At 40.2% G+C, this 24,992-nt stretch overlaps 1 protein-coding gene across 3 annotated transcripts in view; it reads right to left on the bottom strand.

The window, feature by feature from the left end:
- Nucleotides 1-24,992, bottom strand: part of MAPRE2 (microtubule associated protein RP/EB family member 2) — a 162,935-nt gene that overhangs the window by 71,064 nt on the left and 66,879 nt on the right. For 2 of the 3 annotated variants that reach the window (XM_007455197.1, XM_007455196.1), the window contains one exon: nt 1,128-1,255. The exons of the other annotated variant lie outside the window; for it this stretch is intronic. In XM_007455197.1, the coding sequence (XP_007455259.1) occupies nt 1,128-1,255 (128 nt within the window). The remainder of the gene's footprint in view (nt 1-1,127; nt 1,256-24,992) is intronic. 3 annotated transcript variants of the gene reach the window in all.

The raw sequence follows: 24,992 nt of genomic DNA, 5'->3' as shown, positions 1-24,992 counted from the left end.
CACTGCACCAGCTCTACCTGATGACTGTTTTGTACCTATCATGTCTCGTGGGATTTCACATGAATACATTTCAGTAATATTTTCTAGTAACACCATTTCCGGTCAGAGCCAGAGGCAGAGAGGAAATCTCTTACCTGTTAGTTCACAAGAAGAAAATACTTCCTGTTCCCAACGGAAGACTATTTCTTTGATAAATACTCTAACCTAAGAATGAATTACTTTACTAGTGACATGTTCTTTAACAAGCCCCTACTTTATCATTAAAGTCAAATCTTTTCTTTTTTAAAACAAGTTTAGCTCAATACGCATTCCCTGCAGACCTACTTTATAGCAGGCAGGCAGGGTGCCACCGCAGACACATGACAAAGGATGAAACACACACCTGTCCTCAAGGGCTCTGGGTACCTTCAGGGGAGTAAGAGCTGGACCTTCTAACACAGTGTGGCATGCATTAGTCTGCAAGGGTGGGCACAGTGCTCCATGAACACTGTGGAGCCTGGGAGATCTGGGGAACCCTTCGGGGGGGTGACAACTGAGTTGGATTTTAAAGTGTGAATGAGATTTTACTGCAAATGAAAAGAAGGGCAAAGGGAGCCTGAAAAAAAGCTGTGGGACGCAAAAGGGAAGGAGTCTTTAGGGAACAAAGAGTATTTTGTGGGACTGAGGCACAGGGGAGAGAGATGTGGAGGATGATGACACCAAGAAGATGGGTTGCAGCCAGAACAGAAAGGACCTTATCAGCCACATCAAGGAGTGGATTTTATCCTGTAGGAAGGACAATGTGGAGCCTGGAAGGTTTTTAAGGAGAGGTGTTGCAGGACCCAATCTGCGTATTACGAGGAGACATGTGGTGGCTGACAGGGGGTGACGGAGAAGAGGCTGGGAGACCAGTTACAGAGCTTAATCGAGACCATTCATAACGTGTCGTGGAGGCTCGATGCTCTTAGGTGGCCATCATTTTCCCCCACATGTTCTTCAACTATATCTGAGCTTTCCCCCTTTAATTATATATCAATATGGATACATATATTTTTTCCTATCCAAAATACATCATCTGTGGTCCAGAAAATCACATTCCACACGATAGGGAGTAAACGTTTATGTAAATACTTAAAAGGATCTCTTACCTGAACAAAGCTGTTCCACTTTCGTGTAGTTTAGAGATACTATGTCATTAACCCAGGCAATGATGTCATGTCGGCTCATAGTCTCCTGGGTTATCGAGGTAGAATACACGTTGACTGCCATTCCCCAGCTAGAAAAAACAAACAAAGTTTATTTACCTACAAGGAAAAAATTAACTCAGAAAGATGACAGACATCCATTCAAGCTCTGGATCCCTGACAGAACTCTAAGGCTTGTAAAAGTCCTGCTCTAGCTAAGCCCTTTCTCTTCCCTTTGTCTCTGTTCTACGTGTTTGCTATAATATGGTTAAATCTCATACATTGTTCGTGCAGTATCATTTTTTGTCTCCCTCAACTTGACTCAAATGTTCTTCAGGTTCTGAGATTCCTAATCTCTCATGTAATTTAGTGTCTCACTTAGAAGGTAACTTGGGGGAATTCCCTGGTGGTCCGGTGGTTAGGACTCCACGCTCTGACTGCCAAGGGCCTGGGTTCAATCCCTGGATGGGGAACTAAGAGCCCATGAGCCGCGCGGCCCAGGCAAAAAAAAAAAAAAAAAAAAAAAGAAAGTGAGTTGGGAATATTTTTTATCAGCTTTAGAGAAAAGGAAATTCACTTTAGAAACAGGTTACAAATACACTTCATTAGAAAAAAATCCTTGCGACTTCCCTGGTGGCGCAGTGGTTAAGAATCCACTTGCCACTGCGAGGGACATGGGTTCTAGCCCTGGTCCGGGAAGATCCCACATGCCGTGGAGCAGCTAAGCCGGTGCACCACAACTACTGAATCTGCTCTTTAGAGCCCGAGAGCCACAACTACTGAGCCCACGTGCCACAACTACGGAAGCCCGCGTGCCTAGAGCCCATGCTCTGCAACAAGAGAAGCCACCACAATGAGAAGCCCGCACACCGCAATGAAGAGTAGCTCCCACTCACCGCAACTAGAGAAAGCCTGTGCGCAGCAATGAAGACCCAACACAGCCAAAAATAAATAAATAAATTTATTTTTTTTAAAAAAGAAGAAAAGTCCTAACCTGATAGTCTCTATCAGTCTCTAAAAGCTTTGGACAAAGCCTTGAAAAAAAAAAAGTATACCAAAAGTGTTTGGATAATCTGGAAGTCCTGCCTGACTGCACAAGTCTTGCTTTCAGCTATGATTGTTAATATACTCCTGACCATTTCATGACACTTACTATTTCCCCCAACTTTTCGCTGGAGGGGCACACATTGGCCATAGAAAAGGTAACAGAAAAGGTCTGTTTTGCTTAAAATGCTTTGATAGCTAGAGTTCGGTGTAACTGGTTTCCTTTTCTTAATTAATAAACTTTATTTTTTAGAGCAGCTTTAGGTTCACTGCAAAATTGAGTGGAAAGTACAGAGTGTTCCCACATAGCCCCCTGTCCTCCACTGCCCCCACCCCCAGTCTCCCCAACCGGCTGGTACATGTTAAAATTGGTGAACCTACAATGATACATTATCACCCAGGTTCCATAGTTTACATTAGGTGTTATACATTGTGCAGGCTGTGACAAATGTACAGTGCCATGTATCCACCACTGTAGTACCACACAGAATAGCTTCAGTGCCCTAAAAATCCTCTGTGCTCTGCTGATTCATCCCTCCCTCCCACCATTCCTGGCAAACACTGATTTCTTTTAATGTCTCCATAGTTTTACCTTTTCCAGAATGTCACATAGTTGGAACCATAGACTGTCTTCTTTCAGTAATGCACATTTAAAGTGCCTTCATGCCTTTTCATGGCTTGAGAGCTCACTTCTTTTTAGCGCTGAATAATACTGCACTGTCTGAATGTACCACTCACCTACTGAAAGACATCTTGGTTGCCATCAAGTTTTGGCAATTATGAATAAAGCTGCTATAAATATCCATGTGCAGGTTTTTTTAAGTTTTCACTCAGTTGGTAAATACCAAACAGCATGACTGATGGGTTGCAATGGTAAGAGTATATTCAATTTTATAAGAAACTGCCAAACTGTCTTGCAAAGTCGCTGCACCATTTTGCGTTCCCAATAGCAATGAATGAAAGTTACTATGGACTAGTTTGCATTTTCTAGAATTTTCTATAAATAGAATCACATAGTATATACATTTGTATGGCTTCTTTCATAAAACCGTGAGATCCATGCTGCACCGTATATCAGTAGTTCACAGCTTTTCATTGCTGAGTAGTGTTCCATTGTATGTATATATTGAGTTTGTTTATTCATTTACCTGTTGACGGACATTTGGGTTGTTTACAGTTTGGGGCTATTATAAATAAAATCATTATGAACATTAAGAAAAAAAGAAAGTTCTGGGACTTCCCTGGTGGCGCAGTGGTTGAGAATCCACCTGCCGGTGCAGGGGACACAGGTTCGATCCCTGGTCTGGGGGGGATCCCACATGCCGTGGAGCAACTAGGCCCGTGCGCCTGTGCTCTGAAGCCCGTGAGCCACGACTGCTGGGCCCGCACGCCTGGAGCCCATGCTCTGCAGCAGGGGAGACCACCACGGTGGGAGGCCTGCGCACCAGCGGCGAAGGGTGGCCCCCACTCGTCGCAGCTGGAGGGGGCCCACGCGCAGTAGCGGGGACCCAACGCAGCCAAAAAATAAAATTAAATAAATAAATAAAGTTCCTGTTGCTTCATATCCTCACCAAAATTTGGCATTGTCGGTATTTTGGATTTTGGCCGTTCTAATAGGTGTACAGTGGTAACAGATTCTTTTTAATATTTAAACCTGGTTGAAATTTTGCAATTTTACTAATTTTGTACAATTATACCACACATAATTTTTTATAAAATGTGTGTGTGTGTATATATATATATATACACTTTTATTTTGAAAGTTTTCTGATATATGCAAAAGGAGAGAGAACTGAATAACAAATCAGTTGTGTTCACTTCTTGGTTTCAACAATTATCTATACTTGGCCAATCTTGTTTCATTTATATTCCCATCAACACTCCCATCCTCCCACCCTCCATCTCCCAAGCCAGATTACTTTGAAGTAAATGCCAAGCATTATATGATCTCACCTCTAAGTATTTTTGTATGTGTCTCTAAAAGATAAGGACATTAAAAAGAAAACAAAACCACAACAGCATAATCACACCTAAAAATAAAATTTCTTAATATCATCAAATATGCATTATAATTTTGTTTCAATTTGTCTGAATCTGAATTCAAATAAGATTCATACATTGTGATTCTTTGATATGCACTTTCTTTTATCTATAGGTTTCTTCTCCATTTCTACTATTTCCCTTGCATTTAAAAAAACTGTTGTTGAAGGAATGGGTTGTTTGTCTTGCAGAATTTCCACAATCTAGATTTTTCTCGCTGCATCCCATTGGTGCCTTTTAACATATTCCTCTCTCCCTTGTATTCCCAGAAACTGGTAATTTGACCTAGAAGCTTGCTCTGATTCAAGGTCTAATGGAGGAGAGGGGACAAGACTATTTCATGCAGTGTTTCAACCTCCATCAGGAGACACATACTGTCTGACTGACTCCTTAAGTGATATAGTTATCCATTGATGGTATCTGCCTAGGTCCAACAACTCTTTAGAGACTTCAAAGTGATATTCTATTATTCATTCTTTTTTCTTAAATTGAAGTATAGTCGATTTATAATGTTGTATACACCAAAGTGATTCAGTCATACGTACATACATATATATCCCTATGTATTCTTTTCAGATTCTTTTCCATTATAGGTTATTTCAAGTTATTGAATATATTTCCCTGTGCTCTACAGTAGGTCCCTGTCGTTTATCTGTTTTATACTTACTAGGGTATACATGTTAATCCCAAACTCCTAATTTATCCCTCCCCCTGCCCCTTTCCCCTTTGGTAACCATGAGTTTGTTTTCCATATCTGTGAGTCTGCTTTGTAAATAAGTTCAGTTGCATTTTTTTTTTTAGATTCCACATGTAAGTGACATCATGTGATATTTGTCTTTCTCTGTCAGACTTACTCCACTTAGTGTGATAATCTCTAGGTCCACCCATGTTGCTGCAAATGGCATTATTTCATTTTTTTATGGCTGAGTAATATTTCATTTTATACACACACACACACACACACACACACCTGTCGATGGACACTTAGGTTGCTTCCATGTTTTGGCTACTATAAGTAGTGCTGCTATGAACAATGGGGTCCATGGATCTTTTCGAATTAGAGTTTTCCTCTTTCCTGGATATACGCCCAGGAGTGGTATTGCTGGATCATATGGTAACTTTATTTTTAGTTTTTTAAGGAACCTCCATACTGTTCTCCATAGTGGCTGCAACAATTTACATCCCATCAACAAGTGTAGGAGGGTTCCCTTTCCCTACACCCTGTCCAGCATTTATTATTTGTAGACTTCTTGTTGATGGCCATTCTGACCAGTGTGAGGTGGTACCTAATTGTAGTTTTGACTTGCATTTCTCTAATTATTAACGATGTTGAACATCTTTTCATGTGCCTATTGGCCATCTATATGTCTTCTTTGGAGAAATGTCTATTTAGATCTTCTGCCCATTTTGTATTGGGTTGTTTGATTTTTGATATTGAGCTACACGAGCTGTTTGTATATTTAGGAAATTAAGCCCTTGTCAGTTGCATAGTTTGCAAATCTTTTCTCCCATTGTATTTTCGTTTTGTTTATGGTTTCCTTTGCTGTGCAAAAGCTTATAAGTTTGATTAGGTCCCATTTGTTTATTTTTGCTTTTACTTCAATTACCTTAGGAGACTGATCTAGAAGGTATTGCTACGATTTATGTCAGAGAATATTTTGCCTATGTTCTCTTCTAAGAGCTTTATAGTGTCACATCTTATATTTAAGTCTTTAAGCCATCTTGGGTTTATTTATTTTTTATAAATTTATTTATCTATTTTTGGCTGTGTTGGGTCTTTGTTGCTGTGCGTGGGCTTTTTCTAATTGTGGTGAGCGGGGCCTACTCTTCGTTGTGGTGCACGGGCTTCTCATCGCAGTCGCTTCTCTTGTTGCAAAGTACAGGCTCTAGGTGCGTGGGCTTCAGTAGCTGTGGCATGCAGGCTCAGTAGTTGTGGATCGCAGGCTCTACAGCACAGGCTCAGTAGTGGTGGCGCATGGGCTTAGTTGCTCTGTGGCATGTGGGATCTTCCTGGACCAGGGCTTGAACCCGTGTCCCCTGCATTGGCAGGCAGATTCTTAACCACTGCGCCACCAGGAAAGTCTGAGTTTATTTTTGTGTATGGTGTAAGGGAGTGTTCTAACTTCACTGATTTACATGCGGCTGTTCAGCTTTCCTAACACCACTTGCTGAAGAGACTGTCTTTTCTCCATTTTATATTCTTGCCTCCTTTGTCGAACACTAGTTAACCCGTAGGTATGTGGGTTTATTTCTGGGCTCTCTATTCTGTTCCATTGATCCATATGTCTGTTTTTGTGCCAATACCACACTGTTTTGATTACTGTAGCTTTGTAGTATTGTCTGAAATCCGTGAGGGTTATGCCTCCAGCTTTGTTCTTTTTCCTCAGGATTGCTTTGGCAATTCTGGGTCTTTTGTGGTTCCATATAAGTTTTAGGATTATTTGTTCTAGTTGTGTGAAAAATGTCATGGGTAATTTGATAGGGATGGCATTAAATCTGTAGATTGCTTTGGGTAGTATGGCCATTTTAACAATATTAATTCTTCCAATCCAAGAGCATGAGCTACCTTTCCATTTCTTTGAATGATCTTCAATTTCCTTTATCAATGTTTTATAGCTCTTAGCCTGTAAGTCTCTAACCTCCTTGGTCAGTTTTATTCCTAAGTCTTTTTATTTTTGATGCAATTTTAAAAGGGATTTTTTCTTTCTTTCTCTTTCTGATACTTCATTATTAGTGTAAAAAAGCACAACAGATTTCTGTATATAAATCTTGTATCCTGATACCTTGCTGAATTTGTTTATCAGTTCTAATAGTTTTTGTGTGGAGTCTTTAGGGTTTTCTATAGAGAGCTTCATGTCATCTGCATATAATGACCATTGTATCACTTCCCTTCCAATTTGGACTTTTATCCTTGTCTTGTTCCAGAATTTAGTGGAAAGGTTTTCAGCTTTTCACTGTTGAGTATCATGTTGGCTGTGGGTTTGTCATAAATAGCTTCTATTATGTTGAAATACGTTCCCTCTATACCCATTTAGGTGAGAGTTTTTATCATGAATGGATGTTGAATTTCATCAAGTACTTTCCCTGCATCTATTGAAATGATCATGTTGTTTTTGTCTTTTCTTTTGTTGACGTGGTGTATCACACTAATTGATTTGCACATGTTGAACCATCCTCATGACCCTAGGATGAATCCAACTTGATCATGGTGTATGATCCTTTTTATGTGTTGTTAGATCCAGTTTGCTAATATATTGCTGAGAATTTCCGCATCTACATTCATCAAAGATATTGGCCTGTAATTTTCTTTTTTGGTAGTGTCTTTGTCTGGTTTTGGTATCAGGGTGATGGTGGTTTCATAGAATGACTTAGGGAGTGTTCCCTCTTCTTCAGTCTTTTGGAAGAATCTGTGAAGGATCAGTATAAGTTCTTTTTTGCACATTTGGTAGAATTCCCCAGTGAAGACATCTGGTCCTGGACTTGTGTTTTCAGGGAGTTTTTTAAATTACAGATTCTATTTAACTTCTAGTGATCGGTCTGTTCAAATTATCTACTTCTTCTTGATTCAGTTTGGGTGAGCTGTATGTTTCTAGAAGCTTGTCCATTTCTTCTAGGTTGTCCAATCTGGTGGCATATAATTGTTCATACTATTCTCTTATGATTTTTTGTATTTCTGCAGTATTGGTTGTTATTTCTCCTCATTCATTTCTTATTTTGTTTATTTGAATCTTCTCTCTTTTCTTCTATTCATTCTTGATTTATTAGCTAGAATAATTCTACAAAGAGAAATTTGCCCTTTGAGATACTGAGCATACAGGAAAGGCAGGATAGATGCCCGATTCTTTCCCTTTATTTACAGATTTTCAAAACAATGAGGTAAGTTCCTAATATTCTCCAAACACGACCAATGAGGTTTTTATTTTTTAAGTGTAATTATGAACTCATGGATTTAAACACATTTGATACGTTTCAATCCAATGCAGTTTATGCCTTTATTCAAACTGGTTTCTAGGTTCTTTTGAGAAGGTCCTAGTAGTCTTTGCTAACTTCCCTGCTTTCTGGTATGACAAAATGCTTCAGGCTTGACTTGTACTTTTGCTGCCTTAGACCTAAAACCAGTCATTTCTCCAAGGGTTCCTTATTCCTTTGATCACAAATGGTGTTTAGAGATAATATTTTTAAGCACGACTATATAGGACAGAAAAATCTAGTCTTACGGGTTTTACACAAAAATCTATACATTTATGAAACAGTTGTGTTTGGAATTCTCATTAATCCTAAAGCAACAAAAATCTGCTTTTTACTTAAAGTGCTAAGTGAAGATTTTATTATTTATAGATAGGTATAAAAATAAATATCCACCCATCCCCAGAAGCACCCTCGTCTCTAGATTCTCTTGCCCCGAAGATCTAAAAAAACTCATGTCACTGACATCCCAGATAATGTGACTACAGTAACTGCTTTTCCATAACATTATTAAAAGGTTTTTCATTTTTTGGTTAATAACTTCCACTGTTTTCTTTAGTCTATCACTTAGTAAACAAAACCATTTGCTTTTAGTTACTAGTCAATTTTTAAAATCAACTATGTATATTACATAAAACCTCAGAAAAAAATTCAAAATTTTAAGTGCTTTGGACAGTCTGGTATAATTTTCACATACTGGCATAACTTTTGGCAGTTCACGTACTTTTCTAATGGCTTTGCCTATAGGCAGTAGTGAGAAGCTTTTGCTTTACCAGGCGATGTATTTGATGGAGGATGAGGCACCAAAGCCCAGAATTGTGCCAGATGGCATTAAGCCAAGGTGGGATGAAATTTTTGCTCTAGATGATTTAAAAACAAAACTAAACGCAAAGTGGGACAGACACGATCAGATCTGTGTTTTAGAAAGATAATCCATATATAAGTGAGTAAAGATGTTCTGTGGTTACATAATAGAAAGAAATGTACAACCAAAGGGCAGGTAGAAGAGTTATGACAGCTTTTAAAAAATCCATAAGAACAAGGAAGCAAGTCATTTGCTGCAGGTTCTGTCGATGAATCACACTCTTTTCTGCACCTTTATTGACAACGTTCACCAAAGGACAACAATCCTTTCATATCAAGACAGTCGGCTCACAACAGCAAGTAAAGCATTATCTGCCTTCAAGGAGCTCATTAAGATGACCAGGTAAACAGTGGAATAGCACCTGATTTTGCTTTATTAATACTCCAGTTAATTAGTTACTAGACTCACCACTCTGACCTCTACCACATCCCCATCTCCATCTGACACAACTGCAATCCCTAGAAACCCTGCAGTAAAAACAACCATTGTTAAGGGACCTGTGGGAACACTAGGATAGAGGACAGAGTAAGGGTGAATCAGTCAAGGTTAGGAATATTTCCTTACATTTTCTAAAATAAAACATTAACAACACATTAAACAGATTTCCATACCTACTTCAAATTAACAGCAATGGACTCAACACAGTTAATTTCTATTTACCATCCATGCTGATTAGAATATTCTTATAATCTATCTTGCTCCAAATTTTACCAAGATACTTCTAAATTCATTTCACTTTGTGGTTATCTCTCGCTCCCTTTATTAGTTCCCCATCCAAATGTGTGGCACCTTCAGATTTTAGGAGGGAGAGCTGAGTCCTGATTCTCTCTCTGTGGAGAGGGAAGTGCTCTTCCCAACCTCTAGTAAGTCGGGGGCAGCTAACATGGAAAAAGAATTCTATTTCTGCTCTGCCCATCCACTTTTTTCTCCCCCTAATTCCTTCAGAAAAAAGAAAACTTTTTCTTTCTACAGGTGCAACTTCAATACCTTCAAGCCTAAATTATTCAAGTTGACTCAACAGTTCGTAGAAGAAAATTTATATTTTTCCAAATGTTAAACTCAGGGTTGGTGGAGTTTAACAGTCTTAGCTCTTCTGTAGATAAGCACTAGAATCTGAAGATTTCATTATAATTTCCTGGATGTCAACCTATATTACAATATAAAGGTGAAAGTACTGGTCCCTGCTTATTCTTCAGAAGTGCTGTGTGGATAACAAAAGGAATTTTTAAATCATTTTAGAGTTAAAGTGATTCCATGCTCCCGTTTTGATTCTTGAAAAAATCCCGTGAGGGGAGCCGGTCAGGAACTGTATTCTTCCCTGACAAATGTGGATTTCTAGTCCTTTTGAAGGTACGAATTAAAACAATTTGAAATATTAATTTTTTTTAAATGTACTGAGTAATTTCCAGAGACTCAGGCAAGCAAAGTAAGTGGCTAAGAAAGGTAAGGTAATACCGAATGCTACAGAATAAAGAGCCAATGCACTGTGCATGGTTTATTCTGTTTGGATCCTTTTCCACAGAAATAACTGTTTATTCTTCGATGACCTGACATCTGTTCTTTAGAACAAGCATTTCTCTCGTAGTCATCCTTGTAAAAAAGGAAGTCAAAGCACTGTCCTCTTACTTGTGGCTTTCAGTCGGAGCTTTAACCAGATCACTATGTGTTTAAAACCTGGTAAGTACAAAAGCATTGAGAACAGTAGGTAAGGGACAATTTTCTGGCATGTCAGTCTCTGGGTCACATATTTTGAAAACGGCATTGAAATTTTATTTTAAAATGAATTTGCACAGCAGAAATTAACACAACATTGTAAATCAACAATAAAATAAAACTTAAAAAATGAATTTGCATCCATTGCTTCTTCTTGAAAGTAAACCAATAATCACCATATAGTTTACACACTTTCTGTGAATGTCCAAATGCCTTCCTGGGAAGCTGGCACTATATATATGTGTGTGTGTGTGTGTGTGTGTGTGTGTGTGTGTGTGCGTGTGATACATATATATATATACATATATATATACATACATATATATATATATATATATATATATATGTATATATATTTTATTTTTACAAGTGAGAGAAACAAAAACACAATGAAAATCCCTTCATACCTCGAGCAGGTGAAGTCGTATTTCTGGCTTGTCTGTGGATAGTGACCACTGACACATGTGACTTCAGAAAAAGGCCAGCCTCAGGCTGAGGGCCAGTGTGTTGATTTTGCTCCATTTCAATCTTGTATTCAGCACTTGGGGGTGCGGGCAGGAAATGTACGGCAAGTTTATGCTTTGCAGCAGTCGCTCAGCCATAGAAATGAGAAATTACATTTCTGCTACTGAAACAAAAGGAATTTTATGGACTGAGACTTGAGCTCGCCTACTGAACAAAGCCTGGATAAAGACTTGGCAAGCCCCGAACCGTAGAAAGCAAAACATGGATTCTATCACCTTACTAGTCATGGGCCCCTAAACCAGTTACAAAATAGTCCACAGTGGTGTCCAAGAACCAAATGGGCAAGGTTTATGAATTATTCCAGAGGAGTGTCTCTTCAAAATGTAGCAAACACGTAAAATGTCATAGCTATCATTATATGTGCCCTTTAACTGGAATTATTTCTTATGTAATTCATTTCATCTCTCCGCCCCACCCTTACCAATAGACCACAGCCACACTGTGTACATTTAGGGGGAAACGTGACTGATCACTCCATTTGGAGGAAAACACAGTGTTTTTTCAGCAGGGCTCACAATAAACCAGGTGTCTCAGGATCCTGGCTCTGATGCTGTTTTGGGTGTGTGGCTGTAAGGAGAGGGGCTTGAGAAATTAATTTTGGGAATGAGGCATATGGAACCTATTTTGATTTTGATTTTTTTTTTTTCACAACTATCGTCTGAGTTTGCCAGAATTCCCAAGTTTAGACACGACCATCTGCAGAAGAAGTGCCTTCCGTAAGTGGCTGACTTCTGTCTGCTGCTCTGTTAAGTAGGCTCTGTTTGGCTTTGATTTACCCCAAACGCATTTTGAAGCTGAACCTTTAAAAGCCACACCCCGCCGCTCCCCCGCCCCCCCCGACACACATCCTGACTTAAGTTACTTTCTTTATTTCATTCCCTAAAGGAGTCTATACACAACTGGAAATTTCATGTTCAATATAAAATGTTCTGTAAATTCAACCCCCCCCCCATGGCAATATACTCTGTTCACACAATTTTGTGCTGACAACTGACAACTATATTTATGTCTGTGACCATCTTTCTTCTCTCTCTCTCAAAACAATCTGTGTTTTCACTGGGGCAAGTAATCCACCTCCACCAGCCTAAGACCGACACATGCAATCCACCCTTTACCCAGTTACAAAACAAAGAACAGACTGGAAAAGAGGTACGAAGAATAATGGCATTTTTCTTTCACCTGGAAAACACATCTTTGAGCTTGGGCACATAAGGATTGCTGAAGTCCATTAATAATCTATAATCTGAGTGGTTTCTTAAGTAACGTCTAAAGGTATCAATGCTTCATAGGAAGCCATGTCCCGCTGACCAAAACAGCTCTGAAGTCTCCATATATGTCAAGGTGGAGACGTACCTGTCAGTCACAAGAACACTCTCTCTACCAATCACTGGACTTACACTTGGTCTAGGTCAAGGCCTCACCTTTAATTCCCATCCCACAGGGCTGTCCTTTGGTTCACGTTTTTTAGCATTGTCAAGGTTGGCCTTTTCCTACATACCAGGTAAAGGGAGGTGCATTACTTCAAACACACTCGTAAATGTGGCTTTTTACTCAGAAAGAATTTTTTTGGGGGGGGGTCATCCTAACAGAAATAGCCATTTTGCAAACACTTCTATGTACCCACAAGTATTATGATAAGAGTTTAAAAAGAGATCAAGACAATCACTGATCTAAAAATGAATTATTTCCTTCTCTTACAAATGGCATCTTTCTAAAGTAACCTGTAAATATACACTGAAGAAAAGAAGTGTATATTTATACCCACTGATTAAATACGGAGACAAAGGAAGAAACTCGAAAAGTTGTTCATCAACCTGAGGGGGGATGAAGAGACTGGGTCCCAATGGCAGACATTCACTTAAATGTCAGAGTTTTCCTCTGCAAAGCTTTCTAACAACAGAAATAGATTCTGCCTGAGTGTCTGCTTCCTGGCTCCCTCCTCACAAAAGGCTGATGTGAAATCCCCGTGGCTGTCCCTGATAATGAACTGGGCATCCGTTGGGAGTAACTGTTAAGTGTCCCCTGAACCAGAAACTTCTCCGCCTTTCAGCTGTGCATAATTCATGGTCCAGATTCAATACCGTGAGGCGGAGGATTTAAACATTTCACCATGGAAAGAATATCTCCAGATAATTCTCGATTCATCATTTGCTCTTTATTTGTGACCCAGAATATGGGGGCAAGGGGACAGTATTTGGTTGGGGAGGGAGATCAGGATGGAGGGAAGCCGGAGTCATAGAGGGTCTCTGAAAGACAAACACTGACAAGATGAAATCTCCCTGGAGAGACATTCTGGAAACTGTATTGAGTTTCATTGAAAATTGGGTATTAAGGCTCCCACTTAACTTGTGGAATAATTGATGGCTGCATGGACTCTAGGGCTGGGAGGGGAATTTAAGGGGTCATTTATTGTCTTCAGGTAATAATAACACACTTAAGCCACCGTGGGCAGATGTGCATCTGTTTTATTTTTACAGGGCTCTATGACTGTCTTATGGGATGAGACAGACAATGCAAAACGGACTCTTCCAGGCACCAACCCTCCCCAGAGAGCTGAGCGGGGGCAGAGGCCTGGGTGCAGTACTGACTTTAGACAAGGACAGCAGAGAAGCATCAAGATACGCCCACAATTATAAAATGCATATATTTTATTAAAACACAGAATGTAAAATATACTAATTTTTCCTCGAAATTAGGCTATTTACAATTTAGAGCTAGTGAAGAAAACCAGTGTAAAAGAACTTTAATGCTAAGCTGTTAGAGAAACATTGGATAAAATATGAGTTTTATCAGAGGGCACATTAGCCTGCTCTTTATTTCAGGCTCTTCCAAGCGGCCTACCATTGCGACTATTAATGTGCCCTTCGTTATCATCCACTGCTTGATGATAATGCTTTTAATTGTGGCACAAAGCTCCATGTCGTCTCACAATCAGAGGTCCTACCTCCAGTTAATAATTGCCATCTCCCAGAGAGAATGAACAGAAAATAATACTCTTTTGCAGGATGTCCATCCCATCTACCATTAACTATTCCTTTTAAAAACAGTGATTAAGCTCCTTCCTGCCATATCACCAAGTATTCCAAGGACTATTTTTTAAAAACAGAATATGATTAAAACAGATTTCTCCAACCGCCTGCAAAAGGAGATTCTCTAACTAGCCTTGAAAATCAACCTCCACTTAACAGCCTTGTGGTCATCTGCGTGAACCCCACCAGGTACTATTCAGTAGGTGGCTCCTTAGCTTGGCTACCCCGAATATTGTAAGGAAATGAAACAGAAATGCAATTTTCAAGATAGCATATACATATAAGTATAACTGAATCACTTTGCTGTACACCTGAAACTAACACAACATTGTAAATCAACTGGACTTCAATAAATTAAAAAACAAAAAAACACTCCTGCATGGCTCCACCCCCTAAAGTCCAGAGAGTGACTGTTTAGCTTGACTGAGATTTTGAGGTCATGCTGAATGATGAAAGACATAGACGATTTGTGTTCATTTATTCAATGTGTTAAAATTGCATGCTAAGTAAAATATTAATTAATTTGCTAAAAAAAACCCCAGCATATAAAGGTTTTGGGTTTTTAAATTCAGAATTAACAGTCAATTGCTACGGCCCTGAAATGACTTGGAAACTTGGCTCTTATCCAAGGAGTGAAGAAATTTGGGAATTCTAAAAGTTTTTTGTGGCATTCATAACATTCACGGACATGAATGAAATTCAACTGCGTATAACGGAAGCAAAAAGTTTAAAGCCATAAGCACACATACACACACACACACACACACACACACACACACACACACACACACATGCCATATGGTCAGAAATGCAACTGATTATAACTGATTACATTTGCCTAAATGTCCATCTGTTTCAAACAGTGAGTGGCTTGGTCCATGCTCTGAAAATAACTTCAATGACCCAGAGCTCATTCCCATGCCACAGGCTTGGCTGGCCTCCTCAGGGCACCAACTTTTGCCCAGTCCCCCCGCCCCTCCTCAACTTGGCTCCGGGTACATCCACTCGATCTGGACCATATGCCTTCTGTTTAACTTTCCTAGCCCTACTTGGCCCTGTTCCTTCTCACCCTGACCTTAGCTCTCTCCCATGATCCTAAGTCATTTCCAGTCCCAAGCCTCCCCCACCCAGCATGACCTCGGGTCAACCCTTCAGGGCATGGGTGCTGCTGCCACCATGGTGGGCAGCCATGCTCAGTTGCTAATGCCCCCGGCATAAAACCAGGTGCGTAAGACGTAGCAGAAGGGTATGTGATGACTGCGTGAACATACCACCAATACCACCACCGGGTGGTGGGCAAATTTTGTTAGAAGCGCCTCCCACCTCCGGTTCTGAACTATTTTGTGCTCTTGGTGGTGCTGATTCCTCCTCAGGTACTCCTCATCCTCAGCTGTGTGACTTCCTGAAAACTTCGCGTAATAAGAAACAAATGAGGGACGACAGCTTCAAGGTTAATCCTTAGGGATAATTGGGGCTCAAGGTCTTACGCGGAGGAAGGGGTCATTCCCAGCACTTGGCACCATGGGTTACATCTCATGCTTCAGGTTCAGCTCAAATGTCACCTCCTCAGCAAGCCCTCCCTGACCACACTCTAAAGTGGCCTCCTCCAGGTGCTCCTCCACCACCTGTTCTTTCCTCCGTGATACTAACACAAGCTGTGATTATCCCGTTAGTTTACTGTCTGTCCACTACCTCTTGCCCTCATGAAGTTAGCTCTATGAAGGCAGGTTCTTTATAGAATACATTTTGTTACCGTGTGTCTCCTACGTCTAGGGCAGTGCCTGGCACATAGTGGGTGCACAGTAAATAAAACCCGAATGGATGCATGTGAGGGAGAATTTCGTGGGGAGGAGAAAGTTACAGGGTTCCCGAAATCATGCCATGTAAGCCAAGTGTCAATACACGTCTCTAGTGCTGTGTGAGATGGTCAGGTGAGGATAAATTAGGGTTGAGTGAACTAAAGGACTCTGGCGTCTGCTGTCTAAAAGAAAAAAGGGAATAGAGAAGCATGCCATTCTTCATGTCTCCAACACCAGGATGAAAAGCGCACTCACTATTTGTACATATTTCAGCTTCATGAGACCGCTGATCTGGCTTCTAACCCCAGAGCTACCACCAACCAGCTAGGCGAACTCGGGCACATATGCCTAACCTCTTTGGATCTCCTTTCCTTCCCAGGAGTACGTAGTTGTTTAACACTCATCTTCTCATTTAGTCTTCACGACAATGCTATGTGACAGCTACTGCATTTATGCCATGATGGATAGGAGAAGGTACACAGACTCGGGGAGGGTTAGGCACTCGCCCAGTCACAATTATTAAATGCAAGAGCTGGGATCTGGACCCAGGGCTGATTCCAGGAATCCTGCCCTCAACCAAGTCCCTTTCTGCTCTCGGGTTTTACAATGTCACGAGCGTAAGTGAGAAGAAGACAGACCTCCAAGTGTGAATACCACTGCGGTCCTGAATAAAAACCATTTTTCCTTTTTTAGTGCTCCCAAGTCCTCATTGTACATTTTCCCTTTAACCAAGATGATCTTTTAACATAAGTTTCCCTGAAGAAGAGCCTGAAATGGAGAGATTTGGGTAACTAGTTTCCCTCAGTTTAATGCTGGGAATGATTTTTGGCTCAAAAACCTGCCAGCTGTAACATATAAGCCATGCTAATATTTTAGAAATCACCACATTTTGCATTTCTAGTTACTACGTATCTTGGACTCGAGTCTCTCAATTTTCTTTCTGTGGTAGCTTAGTCAAAATGGACAGAGACCACGTACACTATTACTGCTTATAATTTCTTTCAACTAATAAAAGGCTTCAGATTGATGTCTTGACTATGTGTTTAAAAAAATCAATTTCTTAAAAAACAAATACCAAACACAAATCTCTGGGTATCTCACTCTTAGAGACTGGTGCCTATCCAAAGGTCTGTATTTACACTGTGGCAAAATTCATTTTTAAATTTATGAGAACATTCTGAAACGGAAATGGAAACTGAAGTACCAATAAAATTAAGCCCAAAAGAAAAAGGGAAGCACAGGCCAGTGGTAAAATATGTCCCAGTGAATTTAACTCTAAAATGGATGATATACACCCACATACCCCCAGCCCTGTCCATGCCACGCACTCTTCTTAATTCTTTCCTTAAACTTCTTAAATACTACCTTTAGTTGACAAGGTACTGATTGGCTTTCTACCTCAAACCCACTCCCCAACCCCAGAGGACATCCTGTGAATTACATCCAAGATGGCTGCAAGTCATGAGCACAGGAAATGGAAATTTCTGTCTAAGATTAGTAATGTTCAGCCAAACTGGTGTAGCAGTGAGGAAATACTATCAAAACTTGGAGCACTATTTCATCACCAGTTCCCCAGGCCATCATTCCCCAAACTTCCTTTCCCAGGTGACATGATTCATTTAGGCCAGAGAATAGACTCCCCGCTATCTGCCTACAATTCCACCCGAGAGTCAGAGCTCATCCTTCTTTCCCCTTCCCTAGTTTCCTGCTACTCTTGTCTGGGCAACCAAACACCAATCCTATCTGCCTTGTATTGGAGTAGAAGAGTTTTGTTTGTTTGTCTGTTTTAAGCCAATAAACTCATTTACTATTTATTTATGGGAATGAAGAAAAGGGCTGATAGACTTGCATCAAAATACGCAACAGCCCCTGACAAAAATCAGTTCACACACACACACACACACTCACACACACACACACACACACACACACACTCACTCTTAACTTGCAGTACCTCTCCACTCTCCTATCTGCTGCCTTTTCACAGGTCAAAAGTTAAAACATTTCCAGCCATCAGTGTAAGAACACTGTGATTCTCAAAAGGAAGTGCTGATACTGAGCATGTGAGTAAAAAGTGGATAAGAACTGTGCCATGTTCAAACTGAATCAGGTACAGAAATACCAGAGGGGCAGATAAACAGTCAGACCCTTGCGTTTAGGAAAGAGTAGATGTATAGCAGTTACTTGAATTGAAGCCTCCTGTTTTGATTCTGCAGTTCTACGGTATGAGGACCCCCAGGAGCAAAGGACAAAATTTAATATACTGTTGTAGTTTAACAAACGTGGGGGATTGTGGTCCCTGCTGCATTTGGAATGTTTTGTTAAACGTGGGATAAAGACAGAAAAATAACAGTTGATTGATGAGCATTCAGAAATTATTAAGGGAAAGGAAATTACTTATGAGAAGACTTTATAAACAACTTGACTAAATAAGAGATGTTACTAGAGACAGGAAAGTCTAAAGGCATTCGGTGAGTAAATGAAGTGAGTTCCAGAGTGAATATGTATGTTAAAAACTGACCAGTATTTGAGTCAATGTGAATGGATGAAATTTGGCAAAGTGCCTCCCCATCCTGCCCCCATGCCTAGTTTCTAGGTTCCTAAGATTAATTTAACTTAGAGACTTTAAAACATATTTTAAAAATTAATTTGAATTCAGCAACTGAGTATAATTGTAACTTGTGTGTGTGTGTGTGTGTGTGTGTGTGTGTGTGTGTGTTTCCCCAGACTTAAACCAAAGATCTGATATTATACTGGTTGACCCAAAGTCTCAAAGACCTAGTTTACTTTACTTCAGTTTTAGTTATTGTTATACTAAGCATAATAAACACAATTAATACCATAAAAATATTAATTGACTATATATTTTTGTTTATATATGCTACAAAGGATTAATTTCTATTTTAAATTAAGGTTAAAAAATCTCATAATAGTTTGATGAATCAAAGAAAACAATTTCAAGGTAGAATGCTAGTTGAAAAAAACTACTATTTTTAAAAAGTAGATGTCAAAGTGCTATTTTTTAATTTTTAAAAATATTTTTATATTAAAAAATCAGTACATTTTCACTAGAGAAAAAGTAGAAAATATAAAAATAAAATTAAAGACCTCTTTTATATGAGTGTGTGGGGTGTGTGTGTATTTTATACATGTACATTTATAAAAAACAGTTATACACACACACACACACACACACACACACACACACACACACACACACACTAGATTTAATAGTGTCCCCCCTGGAATTCACGTCCACTCGAAACCTCAGAATGTGATCTTATTAGGAAAGAGAGTCTTTGCAGGTGTAATTAAATAAGATGAGGTTAGGGCCCTAAATTCAATGACTGGTGTCCTTATGAGAAGACCATTTAGAGACACAGATACACAGGGAAGGAAGTCATGTGATAACAGAGCAGAGACTGAAGTGATGCGGCTACAGGCCAAGGGACACAGAGGGCGACCACGCAGAAGAGGAAAAGAATGAATTCCCTTCAGAGCCTTCAGAGGGAGCAGAGCTCTTCCATCACCTTCATTTCAGACTTCCAGCCTCCACAACTGTGAGAGAATACATATCAAGCCACCTCGTTTGTGGAAATTTGTCATGGCAGCCCTAGGAAACCAATCCAATACATACGTACTTTTGTACTAATCAGCTTACTTCTCTTAACATATTTTGAACCTTTTCCATATCTTCTTCATGTGTAGTACTTGCACCACATTTCATTGTTCAGATATACCATAATATACCCGATTCCAGATTTTATGTTAACATATTTAATTCCTAGAACTTGTAGTTTGGTCTAGTTTCCTCTCTTTTTCAGTTATTATTTCAGGACAACAGAACCAGCAGTTACTTAAATGCGAACAATGACCAAATCATTGTTGGCTCACATAAAAAGATCTGGACGTTCATCTATGTCCTATAATTCTTTTTTTTTTTTTTTTTGCGGTACGCGGGCCTCTCACTGTTGTGGCCTCTCCCGCCGCTGAGCACTGGCTCCGGACGCGCAGGCTCAGCGGCCATGGCTCACGGGCCCAGCCGCTCCGCGGCATGTGGGATCCTCCCGGACCGGGGCACAGACCCGTGTACCCTGCATCGGTAGGCGGACTCTCAACCACTGTGCCACCAGGGAAGCCCATGTCCTATAATTCTTTAGGTGATTTTGGAGCGAGGTTTAGCTGTTTGCTAGTTATTGCCCTTAAAGCCAAATGGACACCATCGGTTCTGGGCTCCCTTGTTAACAGGAAAGGAAGCAAGCAATCATCTTATAAAAAAAAAAAAGTCATGTTCTTGGCCATCGTAAACTAAGGGAATCACAGGATGTCCCGTCGAGTGGTATTTGGCTTCCTTTCATGGAACAACCTCAATTAAAGCAAAAAGAACACTTTCAACTCTCAACTGATCCTCGAGTGGCTATAACTTGCTCAGTCCTAAACAGAACACAGAAAATAATCATCCATGACCTAGACAGCAAGAGATTACTGCCATCATAGAAGCAGTAATTCATCTGAAACCTAGCCTCATGGTTTTGCAATGAAATGAATAAGTGACAGATGAAAGAAGTTGCACTCAAAATCTACTAGTAGACCTATGGCATTTGTGAAGTCACAAGTGACCTTAATTTTATAGTATCTTTGGGTTTTGAAACATATGTGGTTAAGAAATTTGGTTTTCATCTGCAAAGATTCTGGAAGCCAAGCATTCCTACCCTTTCAAAAATCACAAGGGCCCTCAGCAGATCCTTTCAGGTAAACCTAGGACCTTACTGAGCTTTTGCTTCCCAGTTTCTAAACTCTACTTGAGGCAATTTCTCCTTAGGGGTTTTGAGAAGTCAGGAGCCAAACTGTCAACAACAACAAAAATGCCAAATTAGATAGAATGAAAAGGAGTGAGCAAGATTAAAAAAAAAAAAAAAAAAAAAAAGGGGGGTAGATAGAATGAAAAGGGAGGAAAAAAAAAAAAAAAAAAAAAAAAAAAAAAAAAGGGCAGGGGAGGCATGTAATGCTTTGATTATCCTGGGGAAAATTTCGGAAGTATGAAAATGGCTCCTTGCTCTCTTTAAAGAAGAAAACGTTTCCACACACATTTTCCTTTTAAATTCAATAGCAGAAAGTTTCATACAGTGTTAAGGGAACACTCAATAGGAAGAAAAGAGTATCTACGGAATTACAGGGTTCTTCCCCACAGGGTTGAAAGAGCATCTCATATCTATCAAGGCCCCAAAGAAAACACAGCTCCAAAATTTAACTCTTTAATATAACTTTTTAAGTGGATTTAGTGGTTTTTCCCTGAGTTAATATAATGATCCTGTTATTATTTTGCAGTCTATTTTAATAGAATAATTTAATATGTTATTTATTAAGAGCTAGACCTAATTGCTAGAAAAGGCAGTGGGGATAAAGAACACGTAGAAAAAACTATTCTTTTTCTTGAGAGGTATTATGTTCAGGTTAAAAACACACGACTCAAATCCATTAAAATCTAAGTCAAGACTATATTATAGTATCTAGGTTATACTTTTTTAATCCTCTTATAACAATAAACCAACTAATTTGTTTAAACAGGCAAAGCATCTGAACACACACTCCACTAAAGAATATACACAAATGGCCAATAAACACATAAAAGACACTGAACATCATTAATCATCAAAAAACATAACTTAAAATCTCAACAGTATACCTGTACACATCTGTAAGGATGGCCAAACTGAAAAGACTGACAATACCAAGTGTTGACAAGGATGTGAAGCAACTGGAACTCTCCTACGCTTCTGGTAGAAATGTGAAATGGTACAACCACATTGGGCAACTATTTGCAGTTTCTTAAGTTTCTTAAACACCAATGATATTACCCAAACATTCCACTCCTAGATATTTACCTCAGAGAAATGAAAACATTTGCTCCACAAAGATTTATACATGAATATTCATAGAAGTTGTATTCATAATTGCCAAGAACTGGAATCAACCCAAATGTTCACAAGCTTGTAATTGACAAAATATGGTATAGCCATACAGTGGAATACTACTCAGCCACAAAAAGTAATGATCTGCTGGTAAACCCAACGTGGATGAATCTCAAAATCATTACACCGAGTAAAAGAAGTCAGGCACTAAAGAGTACAATTTGTATGATTCCATTTATATAAAATGTAGTCTAATTTACAGTGACAGAAAGCAGAGCAGTGGTTTCCTGGGGCTGTGGACAGAAGACATATGAACTGCAAAGGGTACCAGGAATCTTTTGGGAGTGATGGCTTCAAAGGCATACATACCACCAATACTCATGGAATCATATACTTTAAATGGATACAGTTTACGGTATGTAAAATTAATTCTTAATAGAGTTGGTAAGGTGGGGGACAGCACAGTGTAATTTGTTTGAATTTTTCCCAGACTGAATTTGAACTTTTAATGAACATCTGCTATGTGCCAGGTACTGTAACAGGTACCGACGACACAAAGGTCATAGCTTATTATAAAGACAGGGTAAAAGGGTACATTGAAATTACAAGCAACAATACTAGCTAACATTTTTAAAGGCATTTACTTTTGCACCATTCACTGCTTGGTATACTTTATATTCCGTATCTCATTTAAGTCCTCATTAAGAACTGTGAGGTTGATGCTTTTATTACTTCCATTAGCACATTAGGAAAATGAGGCTTAGAGAGGCTAAAAAATTCACCCTGGATGAAACAGTGAGAAAGGGGTAGCAGAGTGTCTCATGCCAGAGCCCAAGCTTTGCCTGCTACCGCTCCCTGCTTCTGTGAGCAGCAATCTGGGACTTTGAGAGCCCCAGTTGGTCTTACTGGGAGGTAGACTAAGTTTTGAATGGGAGGTGAGGTAGCAGTGACACTCATCACACAGCCTGCAAGTATGTTCACACTGACATCTTAAAGTCAGTGATATGACAATGCTATCTGCCTGTCAGAAATTCCAGGGAAAGACAAACCGGCTTCCCAAACACCAAACCTGCTTTTCCATTTATTGTGTGTTGCCAGCCCCTCTAAGGGGTGTTGGAAAGACTTACAGGTCCCCATGCCTTCCTGTCCTCAGCCCCCTGCCTAGGCGGCTGATGACTCTCATCTCTTTTTCCTTCTCCCTGGAGAATACGTGCTGGAGAGACAGATGTACTAGGCCCCCAGAAACGGAAAGAGATGGGAAGCCAGGGGGGAAGGGGAAGGGCTGACACATCCACCCCAAGAAGCCCTCATCCTGCGCTCCCCGCTCCACCCCACGGCACCCACCAATCACTCCCTCTTCCGCTTCCTCCTTTTCTAGCAGAGAGAGACCTTGGCTCACGAGCTCCACAAGCTTTCTATTTCGTGGTTGCCGCCGGTGAGCAGCAGGTCCCTATAGCTGGGATAATGTATTCAAAGCTCTCCTATTGTTTCTCCTTAATTGGTCAGTCTCCATGGGATCCACTCAGCCTTCACCCAGACGGGTGGGGGAGGGGCTGGTGAATGCAGATGGCCTGTTTCCTGGCTGGTGTCTAGCACGACCGCGGGGGGTCCCATCAAGGCCAGATATTGCTCAATAACTTCCATAAGGGGGCGAGTCAGACTCAGAGCTGGGGGCAGGAGGTGGGGCTTGGGGCAGAGGACAGCAGTAGAGTGGCTAAAAAATGGCCATAACCTGCAATCTCACATTTTTAAGGGCCCCTGCACAATACCTGACACACACCAGGTGCTCAATAAATGAGGAGAGAAACACCCAAAGAGGATACTGACAAAGAATCCTCACAGAAGATTATTTTGCAGTTAGTGCAAGATTCCTGTCGCATACTAAGCAGGCTGGCCCCATCACAAAAAAAGAACGACACTGATCACCCTCCGATGGCCTCTGGGGGAAAGGAAACAAAACATGGACTATGCATTGCTATGTGTGAAACCTCAAGGGGCGGATGCTGTGGGAGCACGTTTCATCTGTGATTTGCAACGTTTTAAAGGGCGGTACTTGCATTAGGCAAATCTTTAATATCATCCATGTGACTTCAACAAGTCCATGATATTTTGAGATGCTTTCCAACACACTTCAGCACGTACAACTCACTGTTAAAAATCAAAACTCATTTAATTTTTAAAATGCTACTGTGTTAAATGAAACACCATTGATTGATTAGGTAGTGCATTTACATAGTTGAAAGCTTTTTTTGTTAAACAAAGAAAGGTACCCAGGGACGGTCTGTACAGTTCCACTGCAATTAGTCTATATTCCTTCAGTTTCTCCATGCACATCAAGGAAATATGAATATATAAATTTTCTTTACATAAAAGTTAGTATGCTGCACTATTTTAAACATAGTGATGGTCAGTACAAATATAAAACTTGGTGGATCAAAAGAGATAAGCCTTTTACTTTTCCCCAAGTGACTACCTTCCCACCACGTAGGTCACTCAGCAATGCTCAAACCTGTGCCTTGGGGCTGTATAAAAACTTATACACAGAGGTCGTGGTAGGGAACACACACATTCAAACATAGTTTTTATTTACATGCGCCATTTCTAAGAGCTTCTGAAAATTACAGGAGTGGTAATTTTGCCGTGGCCGAGTATCAGCACAAGAATCACAGAATTACTTTCTTGGGGTCAGAGGTACCTCTTCACCTCAGATTTCTTCCGTCAAGCACTGCCTTCTGCCTGCTGTCCCCAATACTAGAGGCTTTTCAAGAAGGGGCTGTGCATGATTTATCTCCGAATTCAAGTGCCTGGCATGGAGGCTGGCGTATAGAAGGAACCCCGTAAGTCTGCTGAAAGAACAGATTCTTAGGGCTTCCCAGGTGGCGCAGTGGTTGAGAGTCCGCCTGCCGATGCAGGGGACACGGGTTCGTGCCCCGGTC

The sequence above is a fragment of the Lipotes vexillifer genome, unplaced genomic scaffold, assembly GCF_000442215.2.
Source record: "Lipotes vexillifer unplaced genomic scaffold, Lipotes_vexillifer_v1.1 scaffold90, whole genome shotgun sequence".
Taxonomy (NCBI): Eukaryota; Metazoa; Chordata; class Mammalia; order Artiodactyla; family Lipotidae; genus Lipotes; species Lipotes vexillifer.
This window is presented reverse-complemented; position numbering and strand designations above follow the sequence as displayed.